This window comes from Staurois parvus, unplaced genomic scaffold, assembly GCF_062004578.1.
Source record: "Staurois parvus isolate SC_StPar_1 unplaced genomic scaffold, SC_StPar_1.0 ptg000172l, whole genome shotgun sequence".
NCBI classification, from domain to species: domain Eukaryota; kingdom Metazoa; phylum Chordata; class Amphibia; order Anura; family Ranidae; genus Staurois; species Staurois parvus.
Window position 1 is genome coordinate 5,530,898 of NW_028317968.1, and position 21,454 is coordinate 5,552,351.

At 39.1% G+C, this 21,454-nt stretch overlaps 1 protein-coding gene across 2 annotated transcripts in view; it reads right to left on the reverse strand.

The window, feature by feature from the left end:
- ULK2 (unc-51 like autophagy activating kinase 2) overlaps nt 1-21,454 on the reverse strand; it is a 163,035-nt gene that overhangs the window by 88,187 nt on the left and 53,394 nt on the right. For both annotated transcript variants that reach the window (XM_089676621.1, XM_089676620.1), the window contains exons 4-5: nt 11,859-11,891; nt 8,204-8,240 (exon numbers count right to left, since the gene is read on the reverse strand). In XM_089676621.1, coding sequence (XP_089532747.1) covers nt 8,204-8,240; nt 11,859-11,891 — 70 coding nt within the window. The remainder of the gene's footprint in view (nt 1-8,203; nt 8,241-11,858; nt 11,892-21,454) is intronic.

The window sequence follows — 21,454 nt, forward strand, 5'->3', positions numbered from 1 at the left end:
CTCTCTGTGGTTTTGTTTTCTTCAAAGGCACAGTACCAACAATACGTGAACAATGTTATCAGAATTATGTCAGATACAAGAAGGAAGGTATCTTCAAGCAGTGCATGCCTTTCTCCTTCCCTCCTGTGCACTGGCATTACACTAATTTGGTTTTCCCTAAGGAGAGGATTATGAATCTGCTTCTAGAATAGTTGACTTCTTTCATGCAGCATTAGCTTGACACTGCTGCTGCTAGCTCCAAGCTTTGTGCAGCCGAGTCATACAAGGACATCCACTTGGCTCCAAAAGCTTATTACATCAACATCACATATCCAGGACTCTAGGCGTTTATTCCATTACATGAAAAACATGACTATATAATGCAAAACCTCTTCAACATTTTTAACAACTTAATTAACACCTTGATTTAAACACCCCAGATGGAAATAAACTTCATGAATCGCAAGAAAGTAAATAAAAGTTAAGAAAAATTCAGCACAGATATTTATGAGATGCTCACAACCTATAGACTACACAGCACATAACTTTAACAAGATGATTTCATGTTACCAGCACTACTATGAAAATAGCCAACTTTCAACTGCATGCTCTGAAACTCCACATTTGCATTTTGCCGCTTCTGCTGCCATCTTTTTCCAGGTACTGTGTGTTTCCTTGTGATGTGCACTAGGCTGTCATGGGTGATGTCACTCCTGTGTATGTACCTTGGAGTTACATTTTCTCAACACCCAGCTCTATTCCCAGCATCTTACAGATTACGGCAAAGGACAGACACTGCACACCATACTGCTGATGTCCTACAAGCGTAGCACAGCTGACAAATTTGTTAGCTGACAAAGAACGTAGTTTCTTTTGGCATCAAAGAATTATTGTTGGTAAATTTTAGTTATCCAGATATAGTTCAACTTTAGAAAGTTCTCATACTGTCAAACAATGGGACAGGAGAAAGCTAATATGTCTGATGAGTAATCTCTCACCCCATTTCATACAACCAGGCAGGTTCAGGATGGGAGAAAGCCACAGCAGACATTTCAACAATAACGTTGGCTGCCAACTGTTACACAATCCCTAATTATTTGGGCAGGCATCTCATTAGAGCTATAATATATAATGACTGTTTTACAGTGTTGCATTATGACTAAGGAAAGAATATGAGTGTATGTAAAGGATCAGGTTTACCTGCTAGGAAAAAGCAGGTTCCACTGTTCACACCATCAATCTGTGGTAACGCGCTTTACATGACTTGGTGCAATGCAGTTCCATTTATTCTGAATGGCACCCCAAGAACCTTGCCAACAGTCACGTGTTGAACTGTGCCACAACACAAGGCAACTCACTACGCACTAGTACACTGTGTTACAGAAAATTGTACATGCACCTTTTTTGCTTTGAAGTTGTAACGGAAGAGAAAGGACACCTATGGGAGCTGGCTGTATCTGATTAGATTATATCATCCCTGGAGGGGACCTGCTGCTTCTATCTGTATGCCTATGAAGGAATATCACCAGTGTGGACGGATATCATCCTGGTAGGGGAATCTGAAAGTGGAAGGTCCTTTTGATATTTCAACAAGCGTTTTGGCCCTTTGGGTCACTGCAAGGAGGCGAGGGGGAAATTCAGCCGTTTACAGATTATTTCCTATTGGTTGTCATGCTGATCCACTTTATCACCTGCACGTTTTAAAGAAGCTTGAAGAGTCCAAATATTTCGGTGTTTATACACCTGCAAACTTTTTTTCTTTGGACTTGTTTTAGGATTGCTTTTTTTGATTTCACATTTTGTATTTTATTATTTAAAAAAATTTTTTGTCACATATATGAATGTTGATTTATCACATCAGTTGTCACTTATAAATCTTTGTCCCGCATTCTGGGATTATCACAGCACTTGTTAATTTGTGGTAATTTTGTCCCGCATTCTGGGATATATCACAGCACTTGTTATCTTGTGAAAGTTTGTCCCACATTTTGGGATTCATAGATGTCACTGTTTCTTCACCAAATATTCTGGCATATTTAAAGCCTGTTGGTACGTTTTCTTGTGAGGATCTTGATCCCATTATAGGGGTTCACTTTTACTTTATACATATATTGTTTTCACATCATTGTTAGTCCATTTGGACTTGTTTCAGTTTCACTATTTTCCATTATTGTGTTTATGCGTTTTTCACTTCTACATCCGTTTAAGGATCATTTCACTTTATGATCATATTTATTCACCTTCTATATATTTGTAGGATTTGTCACTTTTTAAGTGTGTTTCAATTTTCTTTTTGGGTTTTTATGATTGGTATTTAAGTTTATTTAGGGCAGCGCTGCACCAATACATCAATTATTGTTACTTTTTTGTTGTGTTTGTTCAGATAAGTGGGCTGTTCTGACACAACCCATGCTCCCTCGCTTTTTTATATTCCAGCATGACAATAGACCCATACAGGCTACTAAACAACTTGAAGACTGGTTTCATAAACATAAACCCTTTCTCCAACACCACCTTTCATTGCTTCCCCAATCACAGAGCTAAATATTGTTGTATATAAGAGAAAGTTCCACAGCTCAAAACAACAAAATGTTGACATCCATGATCAAAAACATGGAGGTTATTCTTCAGGAATGGTGTAAAATATCACCATATACCAGTAGGGACTTTCATGACATCATTCTATCAAAGTCTGGAGAGGTTCTGAAAATTAGCCATACTCCTTGTTAGGTTCTTGATATACTTGATACTGTAAGGCATTTTCATTATTTGACCATCCCCTCCCTGTTGGTGTGTAATATACAGACAAGTACAAAGACATGCATTTTACACCAAACCGATGTAAAAAAAAAAAAAATAAAAAATATAGCCTGTACAGTACATCCAGAAAGTATTCACAGCGCTTAACTTTTGCCACATTTTGTTATGTTACAGCCTTATTCCAAAATGGATTAAATACATTTTTTTCCTAAACATTCTACAAATACCCCATAATGACAACATGAAAGAAGCTCGTTTTAAAATCTTTGCAATTTATTAAAACTAAAAAAACGGAAAAAAAAAAAAAAGTACATAAGTATTCACAGCCTGTGCTCAATACTTTACTTTGTTGAAACATCTTTAGCACCAATTACAGTCTCAAGTTGTTTTGAGTATGATGCTGCAAGCTTGGCACACCTATTTTTGGGCAATTTCTCCCATTCTTCTTTGCAGTTCCTCTCAAGCTCCATCAGGTTGGATGGTTTGTTTTGAAATCTTTGCAATTTATTAAAAATAAAAAAAATGCACATGTACATAAGTATTCACAGCCTTTGCCATGACACTTAAAACTGAGCTCTGGTGCATCTTGTTCCCACTGATCATCCCTGAGATGTTTCCAGAACTTGGAGTCCACCTGTGGGAAATTCAGTTGATTGGACATGATTAGGAAAGGCATAAACCTGTCTATATAAGGTCCCACAGTTTACAGCGCATGTCAGAGCACAAACCAAGCCATGAAGTCCACATAATTGTCCGTAGACCTCCGAGACAGGATTGGTACAGATCTGGGGAACAGTACAGAAAAATGTCTGCAGCATTGAAGGTCCCAATGAGCACAGTGACCTCCATCATTCGTAACTGGAAGAAGTTTGTGAACCATCAGGAATCTTCCTAGAGCGGACCGCCCGGCCAAAATGAGCGATCGAGGGAGAAGGGCCTTAGCCAGGGAGGTAACAAAGCACCCGATGGTCACTCTGAAAGAGCTCCAGCGTTTCACTGTGGAGAGAGGAGAACCTTCCAGAAGGACAACCATCTGTAGATTGTTGGCCTGAAATGCTATGCTCCTTAGGAGACCTATATATCATTCAGTGTATGTGAGTGGATGAGGGACTCTCAGACCATGAGAAACAAAACTCTCTGGTCTGATGAAATAAAGATTGAACTTTTTGGCCTGAATGCGAAGCATCATGTCTGGAGGAAAATAGGCACCGTTCACCACCTGGCCAATACCATCCCTACAGTGAAGCATGGCGGAGGCAGCATCATGCTGTGGGGATCTTTTTCAGCGGCAGGAACTGGGAGACTAATCAGGATCGAAGGAAAGATGAATGCAGCAATGTACAGAGACATCCTTGATGAAAACCTGTTCCAGAGCGCTCTGGACCTTAGACTGGGGCGACGGTTCATCTTTCAACAGGACAATGACCCTAAGCACACAGCCCATATAACAAAGGAGTGGCTACGGGCCAATTCTGTGAATGTCCTGCAGTGGACCAGTCATAGCCCAGACTTGAACCGATTGAACATCTCTGGAGAGATCTGAAAATGGCTGTGTACTGACGCTCCCCATCCAACCTGATGGAGCTTGAGAGGTACTGCAAAGAAGAATGGGAGAAATTGCCCAAAAATAGGTGTGCAAGCATGTAGCATCATACTCAAAATGACTTGAGACTGTAATTGGTGCTAAAGATGTTTCAACAAAGTATTGAGCAAAGGCTGTGTACATGTGGTTGTTTTTTTTCATATTTTATTTTTAATAAATTGAAAAGATTTTAAAACAAACTGCTTTCACGTTGTCATTATGGGGTATTGTTTGTAGAATGTTGAGGAAAAAAATTAATTTAATCCATTTTGGAATAAGGCTGTAACAACACAAAATGTGGCAAAAGTTAAGCACTGTGAATACTTTCTGGATGCACTGTATTTCTTGCTGTTATTCCTCTTTTACAAGTGGACAAGCAAGATCTATTTGTAGTGCTCACAATAATTATACGGTACGCTATTGTTGTTTTAAAGGATTCATGTTAAATATTTCCAAGGTGAGCAAGAACCCAGCTTGACAACGCCAGAATCCAAGAAACAGCAAAAACTGTACTCTTTCCAAGACTCCTGTGGTGAAGTACAATTTTAAATGATGGAGATTTTCTCTTGGCTTCTGCAGAGCCAGCTTTTAATACAGCCGGCATGGTGCAGATTTACATTCTGCTGCTGGCAGAATCAACCAAAATACAGCCAGACCACATTGGCTGACCAGCAGGATTAAATGGAACTTTGCATCCAGGTAATATTATGTGACAGCGGTTATACAATAAAACCCTGAAGTCTGGAATTAGCTTTTAATGTTATTACAAAGATGATGTACAGCTGTTTGGATTCTATGTGTTGTCTCTTGCTGCCAGAATAGTCAAATCTGATTCTGCATCTGGTCCAGGCTTTAAATACCTTATTGCTTCTACATAATGTGCACATACTGCAATAGGGACATATTCAAGCCAGCAGCATGTGCACTAAATGTGTCATTATAATGAGTGTGCCATTGTAATACAAGGTGTCTGTGCATGGTAGACAAGCAGCTTTCGGCTCCATGCACACTTGGTGTTTTGAGAACGCTGGTAATGTTAGCTGTGTAAAGTCACGTTAAAAGCATGAGTTTTTCAGGGTTTTTAAAGCGTTATTTGCATTAGCGTTTAGCGATGTTTCGCCGCATTTAGGTTTTTTAGCGTTTTTTTTAAGCAAAAAAAATTTTTGGGTCAAAAAAAATCCAAAAATACTGGTTTGCGGCAGTTTACCCTGATTTACCGCATTTTTCAGCATTAGAGCATTTTTACAGCTAAAAAACTCCTCTAGAAACCCACTAGTTCTGGGTTTTTTTTACAGCCAAAAAACATCCCTGCCAAAAAAACATTGATTACAGTCTATGTGTGCATGGACACATAGGATAACATGCTGGCGGGTTTACTAGATTTAGAAAAAAACGTCAAAAGCCAAAAACAGTAGCTGTAAACACGTCCAGTGTGCATTAAGGGTTTCAACTTCAGCTTGTTCAATTAAGCTTTGGCAATGAAACATGGAAGCTGATGGGTTTCTATGCAGAGTTGACCAAATTTTGCACTTTCCACTTTTAGTAAATAATCCCCAAAGGCAACTTGTGCTTGGCATGTAGTGACATTACATGTATTCTTGCACTGTGCTGTTACTGCAACAACAGTTGAGTTTGTGTGTCTATGATTGCCATCTTACTACATGGTAAGCTCAGGCTCTTAACATTCAAGAAGTGAAGGTCAGCAATAGGTGCCTTTCACCTTGCACAAGAACACTAGGTCATGTATTCTAAGCCTTCTGAGATTGTCTCTCGGGCATTACAGCCCCCCTTTATCACAGCAGTAAAACATATGAATTTTAGGGAAACCTTTAACCCCTTGCCCTCCAGAGGATTTACCATCTTTCCTGACCAGGCCATTTTTTGCGATACAGCGCTGCGTTACTTTGACAATTGCGCAGTCATGCAACACTTCACCCAAATGAAATGTATGTCCTTTTTTCCCCCCTACAAATGGAGCTTTCTTTTGGTGGTATTTAATTGGCTCTGCTTTTTTATTTTTTGAGATAAAAAAAAACAAAAAAAAAAAAAAACACAAAAACAATATTTTTAACTTTCTGCTATAAAACATATCCAGTAAAAAAAATTTAAAAATCTAATTTCGTCATAAATGTAGGCCAAAATGTATTCTGCTCTATGTCTTTGCTAAAAAAAATCCCAATATGTGTAAATTAATTGGTTTACGTGAAAATTATAGCGTCTACAAATGGCGGTATATATACTGCAATTTTTTTTTTATATTCGTAATAGTGGCGGGACTGTGGTAGGCATTCTGACACTGGGGGGGAACTGACTGTCACTGACATCCCCAGTGAAACTATTACAGTGATCAGTGCTAATAAAAAGCACTGAGGCTGTACTAATGACACTGGGCAGGAAGGAGTTAACATCTGGGGCAATCAAAGTGTTAACTGTGTAAGCACCCTACTTTGTATTGCTCTGCTACGCAGAGCAATACGCAGAGCAATACCAAGCAGCGTGGTAGTACTGACAAGGGAGAGATTTGTATTTTTACATGCAGACCTCTCCCTCGTCAGTGTTCCTCAGCGATCACCGGGTGCCAGTGGGGAATCTCTGGCCGGGACCCGGTGATTGACTGCCGAAACTGCCAATGGCAGAGAGGGTATGGGGGACGTGCCCCCTACCCGGAAATACAAAATCACACACACACACACATATACTGATCTTCCCAGTGAATGGCAGTGTGGGGGGCTGTCAGCACAAACCTGACCTTTGGAGGACAGGCAGGCTGTTCTCCCAGCACAGCCAGAAAACTGATCACCCTGGAATGGATGTGCTCTCATGCCTAGCATGGTCGGTTTTTAACAGGAAAGCAGAGGGACTATCAGGATCACCAGAGATTTTGCACAAAATACAATCAGAAGAGGCTACATATTAACCATGTACATGGTACAACAGGCACACATCAGGATTATGACATGTTGGGATAAAATAAGGACTTTTGACATTTTTCTAACTTTTGTAAATTGACCCTGTCTTGACACAAAGTCAGAGTAGAACAGAACTAATGTCACTTTTGTGCCACCCATGCCTGTTAATTTTTTTTGCTGCAAGAGCATTCTGGATCCATATTAGGTCAATGAGCAGCCCATGTAAATAAACAAGTGTCCGTTTACTGCAGACTACTTCTCATCCATCACGTTTATGTTGGGAGAAAAAAAAAAAAGGATGCAGACCTTTTCCATTTTTTCTGGACATGGAGGTAATCGGTTGTAAACACATGTTCATTTACATCCACTTGTCCTTACATGGAGCTTCCAATCAGGTCTGCCTGATAAACAAATGGTTCCAACTGAACCTCCTGTACAGAAGAGGCCTATCTACCCAATGACACTGCATGGTCCTATTACATTAATATCAAGAATTATTTAAAAGAGAGAAACAACGTTATATACTGACAGCAAAACTGCAAATTTGGTGGACAACTTATCCATAGAAATTATCCTTTTACTACTTTTGAAAATTTTGGTAAAAGCTACATTCAGATACAAAATTTTAAAAAGTGTGATGATGAAGTCTTTTTAAATGATGATTAACCTACCTATATTATTGATTACTAGAAACTTACATTATATGCTTTTATGATGTTTCAGCAAGCAAAAAGCAGGCTATGCACTGTAGCCTTAAAATTCAATTAAAGCTTAGATTTTCGAGCATGGCACGATGACAACAGCTAACGGCAGCCAAGACAATGAAGCTGGGAAAACAACAGGCTCCTGTTACCACTTCAAGTCTGCGTTAAGAGCTTTCTAGATAGAGTTTCAACAGAGGGAGAGATTTAAACTTCAGCAACAGTCACAGACATATCATGAGGCACTTTAGAAAAAAAGAGGAACCAGTTACCTTGTAAATAATCTGCCAAGTCTCCCCCATTGCAGTACTGTTGAGAAAAACAAATGATAAACCGATTTTTATGGCTTGCACAATATTCAAATTATTTGCAGTTTAAGAATATGGCATACGTGGGTAAATATGTTTTTAAACTTTCCTTGCTGCTGCATGATGTTAGCTAATCTTTGCCCACCTACAAATTTGCTTGAGGTGATTGGAGCCGTATTAGTGCATTTGCGACAGGAACAATTGAATACTGTCCGTGATACTTTTTTTATTTGCACTAACATACAATTTTGAGGACAACCTTTCGGGGAATGTCCCCTTCTTCAGGTCTAAGCAGTAGTGAAACAAAGATTTAGCAGAATGATAGAAGAGATGTAGGGGATGGGAAAGAAAAAAACAAAAAAAAACAAAAAAAAAACAGAGATAAGACACAGCAAAAGCAAAGTCTGGGGGGGAGACAACACTAGCATGCTTGAGCGGATAGTCATAAAACTGTTGGATGATTGAGGAATCCCGTGTCCAAATTCAGGCCGTTATCTCTTGTGTCAAATAGAATTATCATTCTTAGTTCAAATGTTTTTCTTCCCTGAATGGATTTGAAATTTCCTTTAAGAACTAAAATAGTGAGGTCTCCCATTGTGTGGTCTGGTTGTGCGAAATGGTGTCCCACAGGTGTGCAGAAATCATCTTCTTTATGTTCCTTGATGGTATGTCTGTGCAAATTCATCCTTGTTTGCAACTTCTGTCCTGTTTCGCCAACATAAGAACCCTTGCTGCATTTTCTGCACTGGATAAGGTACACAACATTACTGGAGGTGCGTCTGTATGATCTGGAGATATTGAAGATCCCTTTTGAATGTCTGACACTTTGATGGATTGATTTGGTTGCACAGTTTGCAGCATTTGCTTCCATTATTTGTGACCTCATAATCAGAAGGAAGTTTCCTACTGATTAGTTTATTTCTGAGGTTGGGGGGTTGTCTGAAAGAAATATTCCAGCAACCACCAATACTAGCGTTCAGAGTTACATCCTCTGTTATGATGGGTTGTAAATCTTTGATTATTTTTCTTATTCCTTCTAGTGCAGGGTTGTATGTGGTTACTAGAGGTAGACGGTTGTTTGTTTTTTCTCTTTGTACTGAAGTAGATTTTCCCTTCGGGTTCTCAAGGCTGTGTTTATACTGTTGTTGATAGTTTTGTCCTTGTAACCTTTCTTATGGAAGGCGTCTGCTAGTGTCCTGAGATGTTTATCTCTGTCTCTTGGGTCAGAACATATTCGGTATTATCTAATACCCTGACTGTGTATGATGGCACGTTTCGTGTGTTGTGGGTGGAAGCTGGAACTGTGGAGGTAGTTGCATCTGTCAGTGGGTTTCCTGTATATTGAGGTGTGAAGCGTATCATCCCTGATATATACTGTGGTGTCTAGGAAGTTGACGTGTGTGTTTGAGTATTCCATTTTTAGTTTGATTGCTGGATGAAAAGTGTTGATCAATGAGTAAAATTGTTTTAGGTATTCTTCACCTTCTGTCCATATGATGAAAATATCATCAATATAGCGATAGTATCTGTATGGTTTTTGTTCCATGCTGTTCAGGAATTTTTCCTCCAGGTCAGCCATAAACAAATTGGCATATTGGGGTGCCAGGAAAAATTCCTGAACAGCATGGAATAAAAACCATACAGATACTATTGCTATATTGATGATATAGTGAAAATTCCATGAAGAAATCAAGTCCACAATGATGCAAGAAGTGGGCAGCCAAAAAATCAAAGGATGATTGCAAATGTGGACAGATTGTGAACCCTAGTATGCTTATATCGATGATTGCGTGCGTGACTGATGTTCTGAATTGTACATGAAGAAGAAACAGTGCAGCAGATTCTAACAGAAGATTCTGGAATGACACCGATTTATGCAAAGAAGGTGCCTCGAATCTTGACAGAGATCAGAAAGCACACGGTCTGCAAATTTCATAAAATCTTTAGAAGAAAGGACAAAATGTTTGATTTTTTTTTTTAGATCTATTCAGGGAATTAAACATCGCACCTCCTATATTGCCAGCGTGCCATGGATCTTCAAAATGACACTAAAAACTTTATTATAGCGATCGCATCACAAGAGAAAGAACAGAGAAATGCATCCTTTCAGGGACACCCAGGATCCCTTCATCAGACATGTGATGATCTACATAACCAGAGGACACAGAGGCCGGTAGGAAGAACCGCAACGCCAAACAGGAAGCAAGAGAGCAAACATTTCACTCAATACCCACCAGAGAATTAAGTATTCAGCTTTTTTTGCAGGGACAGCTGGCTGGATATTTTAGAGATGGGACAGGGTTGTTATAATGGAACCAAAACAAAGTACCTTCTCTAAGCGATGTTTCCATATATTAGACAACTTGTGTTCCATTAAAAAATAGTCATATACCAAGGTAAATGTATTGTTAAGGATGGAGTTATCTGATTAGGTGTAATTTGGTTAGCTCTGCTTACTTGTTAAGGAAATTGGTAAGGAAATATGTGATTGTTTTGGTACATAACAGATTAATGCATACATTCTTAAACATCTATGTATGTATGTATGTATGTATGTATGTCTGTCTCACTTTGCATATTTAGTCAGAGCCTCAGATTGTCCTGGCATACCAAATTTCTGTTAAAGGCACCTCTCTCAGTATCAAAAAGCTAATGAAAGCCCTATAACTAAAATGAAGGCACTGAGCGCTCCCAGCAAATAGCTTTATATACAAACGGAGCTCCCCATAAGCAGAGACACAATAAAGAGCAGGTTTTTACACTTAAAGGTAGCGTTAATGGCTGTTTTTGTTCCTTACCGCACATTCCCATTGGCTAGCAAGAAGAACAGAAATATTCAGGACACTGGAGAGAATGGGTTAGTGCTTGGCATGCTAGTGTTAGTGTTAAAGAAGGTATTTGTTAAAGAACCCTGGGAAGCAGGTATTTGAGGTGCTAAAGGTTGCACATAGGCCAGGTTTACATCTGTGCACTGCAATTTAGGTACATTTTACATGTGTTACCATTTAAATTAACATATGAAAGCCTCTCAAAGAAAAGGAAGAGGGATTTTTTTTTTTGTTAACATTACATTTGACATTAAAAAGTATTTTTGTTGCAACATTGTATCTACTTCTCCTCGGCTCATGCGCAGATTTTTTTTATTGGTAAAAAGATTGGCCGATTTGCCCATCATTGCCGCAAAAATCGGCCGATCGGCAAAATCAATTTTTTTCTGGATTTAGTCAGATTTTTTTGATCGGTAAAGTTGGAAAAAAATCGATTTTGCCGATCAGCCAATTTTTGCGGCAATGATGGGCAAATCGGCCGATCGGCAAAATAGATTTTTTCCCAGATTTACCGATCAAAAAAATCTGACAAAATCCAGAAAAATGACCGACCATTTAACCTATTAACGGTGCGAAAATCGGCCGATTTTCGACCCATCTATGGCCTGCACTAGTGCCTCCATAATAATTTTGCAGCCTGCTGATCTTTAGGATACAGCTGAATTTTAATTGAGTTGTTTTATATTGCTTTTTCTTCAGTACATGATATTTAACCTATACAGTTAAAACCTTCATAAACCATAATAAAGCCCCAATCTCTATATGTCTGAATAAAATAAAAAATACATTACCTCCATGACCAAGAAAACAGAATTGGGCATTTCCTGAAAAACAAAAAACAAGCTTCAATGTAAAAATACACAACATAAAATATACATTTCTTTCCACAACTGAATGTACACTATAAACTGCAACGGTAATGAACAAAAAGATCATCTTGCAATCAATACTTGGTTAAGGAGCAATTTCAGGCAGCAAGTAAAACCAGTCAGTAACCTTACAAAAACTCTGCGCAAAACACTAACTGCAAGTGCCTACTGTGAAAATAGCGCTGAATTGTAGGCGCCCTGTGTTGCCTGTGAGTACCTGTTAGTTTTATTGCAGAAAGAGAACTTGCAATAAACACGCAAAAGGCGTTTTAGTGCCATTTGCAAAAATAGCCTGGTTCAAAATCATAAGCAAGTAATTTTACTAGACCCCAGGCCATCACTGGCATTGTATGCCATTGTGCAGTACAACAACACAGGGAGATATGAAACATGGAACTTAAAGTGACTATATAAATTGTCTACTACACAAATAAAAATTAGGTACTACAGAGGTTATATACACATGTATATGGGCAGCACAGTGGATAAATGGTTATCACTTCTGCCTGGCAGTACTAGGGTCATTGGTTTGAATCCCAACCATGGCAGCACCTGCCTGGAGTTTGCATGTTCTCCCAGGGCCTGTGTGGGTTAGTGTGTACTCTGGTTTCCTCCCACACTCCAAAGACATGCTGGTAGGTGAAATGGCTCCTGTCTAAATTGGTCCTAGTATGTATATGTATGAATGTAAATTAGGGACCTTAGATTGTACGCCTCTTGAGGGTTAGGGACTGATGTGAATGTACAATATATATGTAAAGCACTGCGTAAATTGACAACACTATATAAGTACCTGTAATAAATAAAAATAAATAAATGTAAAATCCAGGAGTTAGTAGACTCAGGTACTAGAATATTGCCACAACCCATTTTTCTACATTGTATCATTTAGCAAATTCAGTAATCTGACTACAAGCAAAGCAGCCAATGTATGACATTTCAATGAAAATTCCAATGTGTTATGTTAATAAAAAAAAAAAAAAAAAACTCTTTTTTGCTGTTCTGGCATTCCTAGAAAGGTGCTTTCTAGGAAACTCAAATCTTCCTGACATAAACCAGGTTGAACAGGTCTGGCCTCTCGCATAGGCAGTTCAGATTACAGTCATAAAGGCTTATTTTGTTACCTCCCCTCGCAGCTGGATGGCCATGACCCTGGGAAATCATGGGACACAGTTTGCTGAGATGCTAAAAGTCTGCAGCATTAGTTAAGTTGGCCACAGTGATTATAAAATGTCAGGTGACATTCACATATCACAGCAATGACTTCTCACTGTACATGATGTGTGCTCACTAAATAAAAAGTTCAAGAGCTTCTCAAAACCCATAATTATGGTTAAAGCCTGAGCAGAATCCAGTGTCTGTCTATTCATTATTATAAAGTACAGTCAAATCTTCTCACATTAACATAGTCAAATAAGTAGGAGAAATGCATCTACTGTATACCATAGCTTTAAAATCACTCCATGCTTAAAATACTGGAACAGCTCAAGGGGCAAAATAAATCAAATTAAAGCCTGGAAGTGTTATTTGTTATTTAGTTATTACAGCTATGGTACTTTTCTAGATCAGTAAATGTACGCAGCGCTTTACATATATTGTACATTCACATCAGTCCCTAACCCTCAAGAAGTGTACAATCTAAGGTTAGAGCTGAACTCCACAAACAGTCCAGCTTGGTTAATTTAATTCTTCATATCTCACCTCCAGGGTTACGCTGGGGATACAGAAATTCACTGTATTATGCAAGCCATACAAGGGTTGAATTCAAAATGAATTTTCTTAAGAAAATCAGAAATTTTGTGCGTTTTGTAATCCGATGGTGCCACCACTGATTTTGAAATTCGATCAACCAAGCCTTCAATTTAACTTCATGTTGCTACAGAAAAGAATATTCGTAGCTGGGAATCTTTCCATTCCAGGTCACAGCTCATGTTCCTTTATTAAGTGTTCTTGCATGGCAGACCACTTACTGTTATCTCACATATATATTCTTATTATAACCAAATTTACCACCCTAACTCCTCCCACAGTTTACACTACATAGACAGTAATATACCGAAACGTGCGGATTGTTCCTGATTGGTGTGCTATTACTTGGTGGAATGTTTTGCCGAATGGTTCACGAAATATCAGCGTTTTTGTGGTGAAATTGGTGTCATAGGAATGAATGGCGGAATGTTCAAAACGAGTGGGAGCTGACAAAAGCTAGAGTGTGAGATGAAAAACCAGGACATGATTTCTAAACTGCCATCACTCCCTCATTTTCAAGCCCACCTACACAAATCTTATATCAAAACGTTCAGCTATCCCTGCTGCCACTAAAAATGTCCACGGCTAAGCCATAGTCCTGATAGTTTCAGTCCAACCTTTTCACAGTTACTCCAGCCACTCCAACCACACAACAGTTACTCTGCCCACTCCACCCAGTTACTCAGCCCACTCCAGTTGTAGACTACTGGTGGAGGCAAGAACATTTCACACAATTTCCCCAGAAATTGTAGCTTTTCTAGTTTTTTGATTATATTTCTTGCACAATTCTCCCATCATTGATTGGAAATTCATTTGCTTTTAAAAATTTTCCAACATGCCAGACCACTCAAATTTGATGGCCGCACGAAAATCGGCTGATGTTATGGCCCACTAATGGTGCAAAATTTGAAACAAAATTTTTAGTTAAAATAAAGTCACATTAGTTTGGAATTTGAACCATGTATGGCCTGCATAATGCAGGCCATACATGGGTCGAATTCTGAACACATTTTCTTTCAAAAATCGGAAATATTGTGTTTGGTAATCTCATGGTGCCACCATTCATTTCAAACTTCGACCAACTAAGCCTTCAATTTCACCTCATGTTGCTACAGAAAAGAATTTCTGTGGCAGGGAATCTTCTTTTCTTTCCAGGTCACAGCTCATGCTCATTTCTTTTCAATTTTATTTCTTGCACAATTCTCCCATCATTGATTAGAAATTCTTCCGTTTTTCAAAAAATTTCCAACATGCTTGATCACTCAAAATTTGATGGCCGCATGAAAATCGACTGTTGCTGCAGCCCACTAATGGTGCAAAATTCGAACAAAAATTTTCAGTTAAGATTAATCGAAAGAAAATTCATTTGGAATTCGACCCATGGCCAGCTTTAGTCTCTACTACATACCAGTCAGTGCTGGTCTATTCTAGGTGCTGCTCAAGCGACTTGTCTTCTCTGTACTGAACACAGAGGGCAGCTCGTTCAGTACCTTTTCCATTCATTGAACACAAGGCATTCACTGGTTTGAAAGAGACGAAGAGGAGGGGAGGATGATGTCACAATCTCCAAACTCATCCAATCAGAGGACGCCTCCTACTGATTAAAATAAACACACGAGGTTTCGCTAAATGGTAGAAGTGATGAGTGATCTCCCATATTCAGTATACAGAAAGCAAGTCCCTCAAGTAGCACCCGGCTACTACAGTGAATTTCTACAAACTCAGCGGCCCTTAGCATGCGAGATATGAATGATTAGATGTAACCAAGCTGGACCAATATACATTTAAAAAAAATGATTATTCCTGGAGTACAGCTGTAAGGGTTAAGTTCACCTATACTGGAAACAGAAAAAAAAAGTGCATTTCTTAGTTTTATGAACAGGAGCCTTCAAAGTATTGCACCCGCAATCAGTGGATGTCAGATGCAATGCCAGGCCTCTTTCAAACATGCTTTGGACAAGCATAGAACAAAAAAAAAAGAAAAGAAAAAAAAACAGACCTCCAGCTGGAAACCTGGAGGAAGTGTTGGTGCATTACAGTTGGGTTCCCTTGAGAACTATAAGTCTGATTGCTGCAGTGGAAGATGGGACTTGTAGTTAATTTATCCACAGATCTCTGTGAATGAATGATGGTGACTGTGTGGGATTTAAATAAGCAAGAGGCTGTGGGGGGAAAGAAACTCCCGCACAGTGCCTTCTGTCAATGGGGGGGGGGGGGAAGCCCTTTTGCACGATGTTACATCCTAAATATGTGTGCAAAATGTAGCATGGTGTAAAAGGTGAAATTAAGCCTAGTAACAAAAAAAACAAAAAGGAAAAAAATCATAGTGTGTACGTAGTTTTAGCCTTTAGAATAGTATGTCTTCCAAAGCTGAATAACAGACACCTGAAATAAAAGGTTGGCCGTCATGAAAGTCAATAACAAGACTTTCATAGTTTCAAAGAAAGTTTTTTTTTTTAACATAGTAAGCAATACTTGGAAAAAACCACACCTCTAAATCCTCAGGGCAATGTTATGTACAAGTTCATCTGCGTCACAAAGTTCACAACGCGCATTAGATAAATGAACCATTTAGCCGTAAGATTAGGAGTGTGAAATGTTCTAAAGTTTTCAGCACTTCAATGAACTTCTAGAATTCCTAGAAAATATCCACATGCTGCAAGGTATGTGGGCATTCCGAACAAAATGTACAAAAGCTTCTTAGAATGTATTCTTTTATACAAGTTCCACATACTGACTGTGGGACAAAGGCCATTAAAGCTCATCTATGGTCCAAATATAAAATCATTATTTATTTCCACATTGTATTTCTGTTATTTCTATCCTACTCCTATAATTCTGAACAATTTTGACATTTGTAAATTTAACTTTGTGACTATCCCCACATCTAATCTCTCAGGATATGCAGGCTCTATCATAGAAGACATTTCAAAATGCTACTACACATAGTTCAGGATACATATGGCAATACACCCAAAAGAACTAAAGCGGTTATGAAGGTCCCAAATGTTTTATACAACTCTTATACATATATGTTGCGTATTTTTATTTTGTCCACCTCCTGCATATATGACAAATATCATACTACTACTAAGCAATCAGCTACCTCCAGTTGGGAAAAGAATAAACAGAAGCTCTTGCAGAGCAGTGGGATTACTGAAATAAAAGTGCTCACTTGTTTTGAGCCACCATGTGCATTTTTCATACACTGGGCTGCCAATCCACAATTAATGACTCCTGCTGGCACTTGTGTGTGGGATAGGATGGCCAAAGAGCCATCACAGTAATAAAGCATTCACAAGCAAGATGTAATTTGATCGAACTTTCAGTGCGATTATGTAGTGCATTAGATGCTACTTTGAGGTGGTTTGCATATTCTATCAGGACCAAACTCATGCTGGAATTACAGCAAAGTAGTACATGAACCTTTTCCAAAATCGTGCCATGCCGAGTTGCATTGAAAACAATGAGGTTTTCATTTTCATGTGATTATGTGTGACTCAAGTCGTATCTGAAATCGCACTAGTGTGAATGGAGCCTTACTGGCATGCATCTAAAAACTGGTCTTCTAATTCTTCAGTGAAGTGCATTTCTCCACAACACTGTATTGATTAAACAGTCACGGTTAAACTTGATAGCACTGACCACTTTGCAGTTTTCAAATGGCAAATCATTGACATTATTAGTGATCGGTTTCAAGATCCTAAAGGAACTCCAAAGCTCGGTTGCAATGGGGTTGATTTACTATAGCTGGTGGCCAATCAGCTTCTAACTTCAGTTTGTTTGATTAAGCTGGAAGTTGATTGGTTTCTATGCTGAGCTGCACCAGATTTTGCACTCTCTAGTTTTAGTAAATCGACTTCAATATGTCATTTCACATATCGCATTTAATATACTGCATATTAAAGTGTTACTAAACCCAGGAGCTTGCATTCTCTCCATCTGGTCTCCCACAGTACACAGAACATGGAAATGCAATTATTTTAGTAAATATAAACTGCTAAATACCTTTTCTCATCAGCAGTTAGAGCAGTCTTGTGACTTCTATCAGTGTTCAGCAGAGCACTGTTAAAGCTTGTAAGAAGAGTTTTCTTTCTGCTCTAGGAGGATGCAGAACCCCTGATCTCTGTCTGGAGAGTGCTGACTGACCCTGTACTGATCACATGCACTCTCCCAAGAAAAAAAAAAAAAAACACAAAACTCTCTAGCAATACACACCAAACTGAGCATATGCACAGCGTCTCCACAGGATATGTCTTATAAGGAGATAAGAGGGGGACATTGGAAGAAGGGGAGGATCAGAGGAGTCATGATCAAACAGCGTTTTTACACAATGCAGAGGATTAACCCCTTAGGTTCCACAGAAAGTATAACAAAAGCATGCTTTACTGCATATACAGAATAATTTTACGGTTGTGAGTTTAGTTAACACTTCAAAACGTAAAGCGGAGCTCCACCCAAAAAGGGGAAGTTCCATTTTAAGCCTTTGTCCCCCGATCACAATTAAGGATTGGCACCTTTGAGGAGGGGGTACCCGAATTAGACAAGTACCCACTTCCATTTCCGCTGCGATCGCCTAGGCGACCGGAAGCAGAAGTTGTCCCCCCCCCCCCCCATAGTCTCCTGGGACATGTGACAGGTCCCAGAAGACTACAGGGACCATTCACAAAGTGCAGTGCTTCCCGCGCATGCACAGTGGGCACCCAGCTGTGAAGCTGCAAGCTGTCACAGCCGGGTGCCTACACTGAAGAGGCCGGCGCCAAAAAGAGAAGGTGAAACCAACGGTGGTGAGGACACTGCTGGACTGAGGGACAGGTAAGGGTCTGTATTTTAAAAGTCAGCAGCTACAGCTTTCAGCCTGAAATACTTCTATACAAAGCCAGGATTGATGCCACACATCTAACTACTGCAGATTCCTACTACTGTATCTATCCTGATTTCTGATCCAGATACCTTAAACCTGTCTTTCCCACATTCTTTTTTACCAGTACTATTTTTTTTTTTGGGGGGGGGGGTAAAATGTCTCCCTATACAGGCAGTGTTCCCATAATAACTATTCCAAAAACGTAAGTCAAAATCAGCACAAACGTAGCATACACAGCTAACAAGTTCAGTATGTGAACATATAAGCATAAGTGTAAGTGGATTACCAATAACATAAGATGCATCAGTGCTTGGAAGGGGGTGGTATGTGTACGGGTAATAATTCTCAGTCATAATGTTGAGTCTCCTGTATAGTCTTATCCAACTCTTTTGTATTGTAGCCCTTCTCAAGGAAACTGACTCTTTAGGGTTTGGGCCTTTAAATAATCATGCACCTGAGTACAGTTGAGTCCTAAACGCAAAAAAAAAGGTTCTTGGGGACTAAGGCCAGCCATGATGTATGGTGACAACTACCTCAATGCATGAAACTATGACTGTCTGTGCCTTTGTAGAAAGTGGTTGCTGAAAGACATCCTTCAGCTGATATTTTAAGGTCCAAAAAGTGACCCTCCTTGTGGGACATTTTTTATTATTGAAAGTGATGGGGAAACATACATTAAAATACAATGCATACAGGCTCTGCTACAAGCTATTTCTTGACTCGAGTGCTATATGCACAAATTCCAGGCCAGGGAATCCATAATTAGTTTAAGGCAATTTTTTTTTTTTTTCAGTTTTGGATTGCAAAGAGGGATTAAAACATCTATCAGGTTTTATTGCGGTCTGTGTCCCCATTAGGGAGATTCTCGATTTGTCCTGGTTATTGTGATCACTAAAAGTGAAAGGAAATCCCACATTTTGGGTTATTGCCAAAACAGGAAAAGAGGAAAAATTTTTCAATGGGAACACTAGTTTTGGTAATCCTGATGACAACCAGGGACTCCTTCACTTTGAATAGATTTCCTGTTTTGACTATGAGACAGGTAATATAGGGGAACCTCAATGGGATGTACTGTGGATAGCATATAGTAGCGGAGGGTTATAAGCCCTGTCAAGTTTTTTTATTTTTTTTTTTAACTAACAGATTATGACCTTCTATTACTTTATCAGCAGGGTGAATGGGTGACTAACTTCACTTGGAAAACGTCTTTCTGGCATTCAGGAAAATCACCAATTCCTATCCCTTTCTTTCCAATAAGTGTTTATTCTTAAGCAACCCCCCGATTTCTCCACTGAGATCAAGTTTTCCCTATCTCTGGATCTGCCAACTACAGTAAGTATGCTGGAATGCACTCTAGCTCTAATGACACTTGTTACGAAGTGCCATTTAGTGCATCTAAGAAAACATTTTTTTTATTTTAAATCAATTATCCATTTTACTCACTGTGCTATTTACCTTACGTAACACATCTAAATACGTACACTAAGGAATACATTTTTTCGAGAACAAAAAAAAAAAATCAAAAGCGACTGAATGTGACAGAATTGCATGATTCAAGTATGAGTCACAGGTAGTGGGTGAACGTAGATTTTTATTTTTATCTTTCAAGAACATAAATAGATGATGTTGCTATACTGCTCCTAACAGTAGTACAAAGTAATGTTGGAGCCCCCAGGTAAATTGGATACATAAATATGGAGATTATACATACAAAAATAAAAAAAACCTGAAAAAAAAAATCACTATAAAAAGTATATGCGCCAGAAACAAATTAAGGATTCATGCACACTCGGCTTAAAAAACGCTGCTTTTACAGCATTCTGTATTTTTGTTTTGCCTGTAAACACATCTCTATTTTAGCATGTGTGTCCATCAACACATAGGCGTTTACAGGAGGAGCTTTTGGGCAGAAAAAGCCTGATTGCGCACAACTGCTACACACGTTTATGCGCATTTGCACGTTACTGCATTCTAATGGTGGAAAGAAGATATTCTGGCCAACACAATGCGCAAACACATAAATGTGTGTGCAATGCATGACTTTTATCGTGATTTTAAGCAGCTTTTTCCCTACAAGGAGAAAAAAAAAAAGAGTTCAAAGCAACAATGGAAACGCTCAATGAGCTCTGTGTGCATGATGCCTAAAAAATATCTAAACTTCAAAGCAAAACTATCATGTGTTGCAGCAGAATAGTCCTTAGATGTGGTGGCTGCATTAGTCTGCTTTATTTCCTCAAGGCCCCATTCTCCCTTGTGAATGGAGCCAACTGTGATTACATGAGGGGGACTCAGAAGGGTTCCCTGCAAATCGCTGCAGGCGGAAAGCACCTGCTGCTAATCACAGCCAGTCGCATGTAATTGGCGGGGGGGGGGGGGGGGGGTTGGATTGGTTCTTTACAGAAGATAGCTTGGAAACAAGGTAACAATTTGTGATTTCATTTAGGTTCACAGGAAGTTACAGGCTCAGTTCACACTGCCGCGACATGGGATCCGACTTGTGAGACCCCAAGTCACAGGACATGTGAAATTCCATGTTATTCAATGAGAGCTGTTTTAATTAGCACTACTTAAGTCGCTCTGACTTTAGAAAAGGTTCTTGTACTACTTCAAGGCGACTTCTATCCAACTTGTGCCCATAGACTTTAATGGAAGTCGCCACCAAGTCGGATCCTCATCTATATTGATGTGACTTGGATACGACATTACAGGAAGATTACCCAGGCATTCCCTGAAAGTTGCTTCAAAGTAATACTCAAGTCACCTGTCAGAGTCGCACTGCAAGTCGCGCGACTTTCAGGTAGCAGTAGTGTGAACCGAGACACAAGGACATTGCATTTCTGGAAAGAACAGGTATTTTCTGTACTTGCTGAAAATGTTATTAATCAAAAAAAAAAGTAATACATTA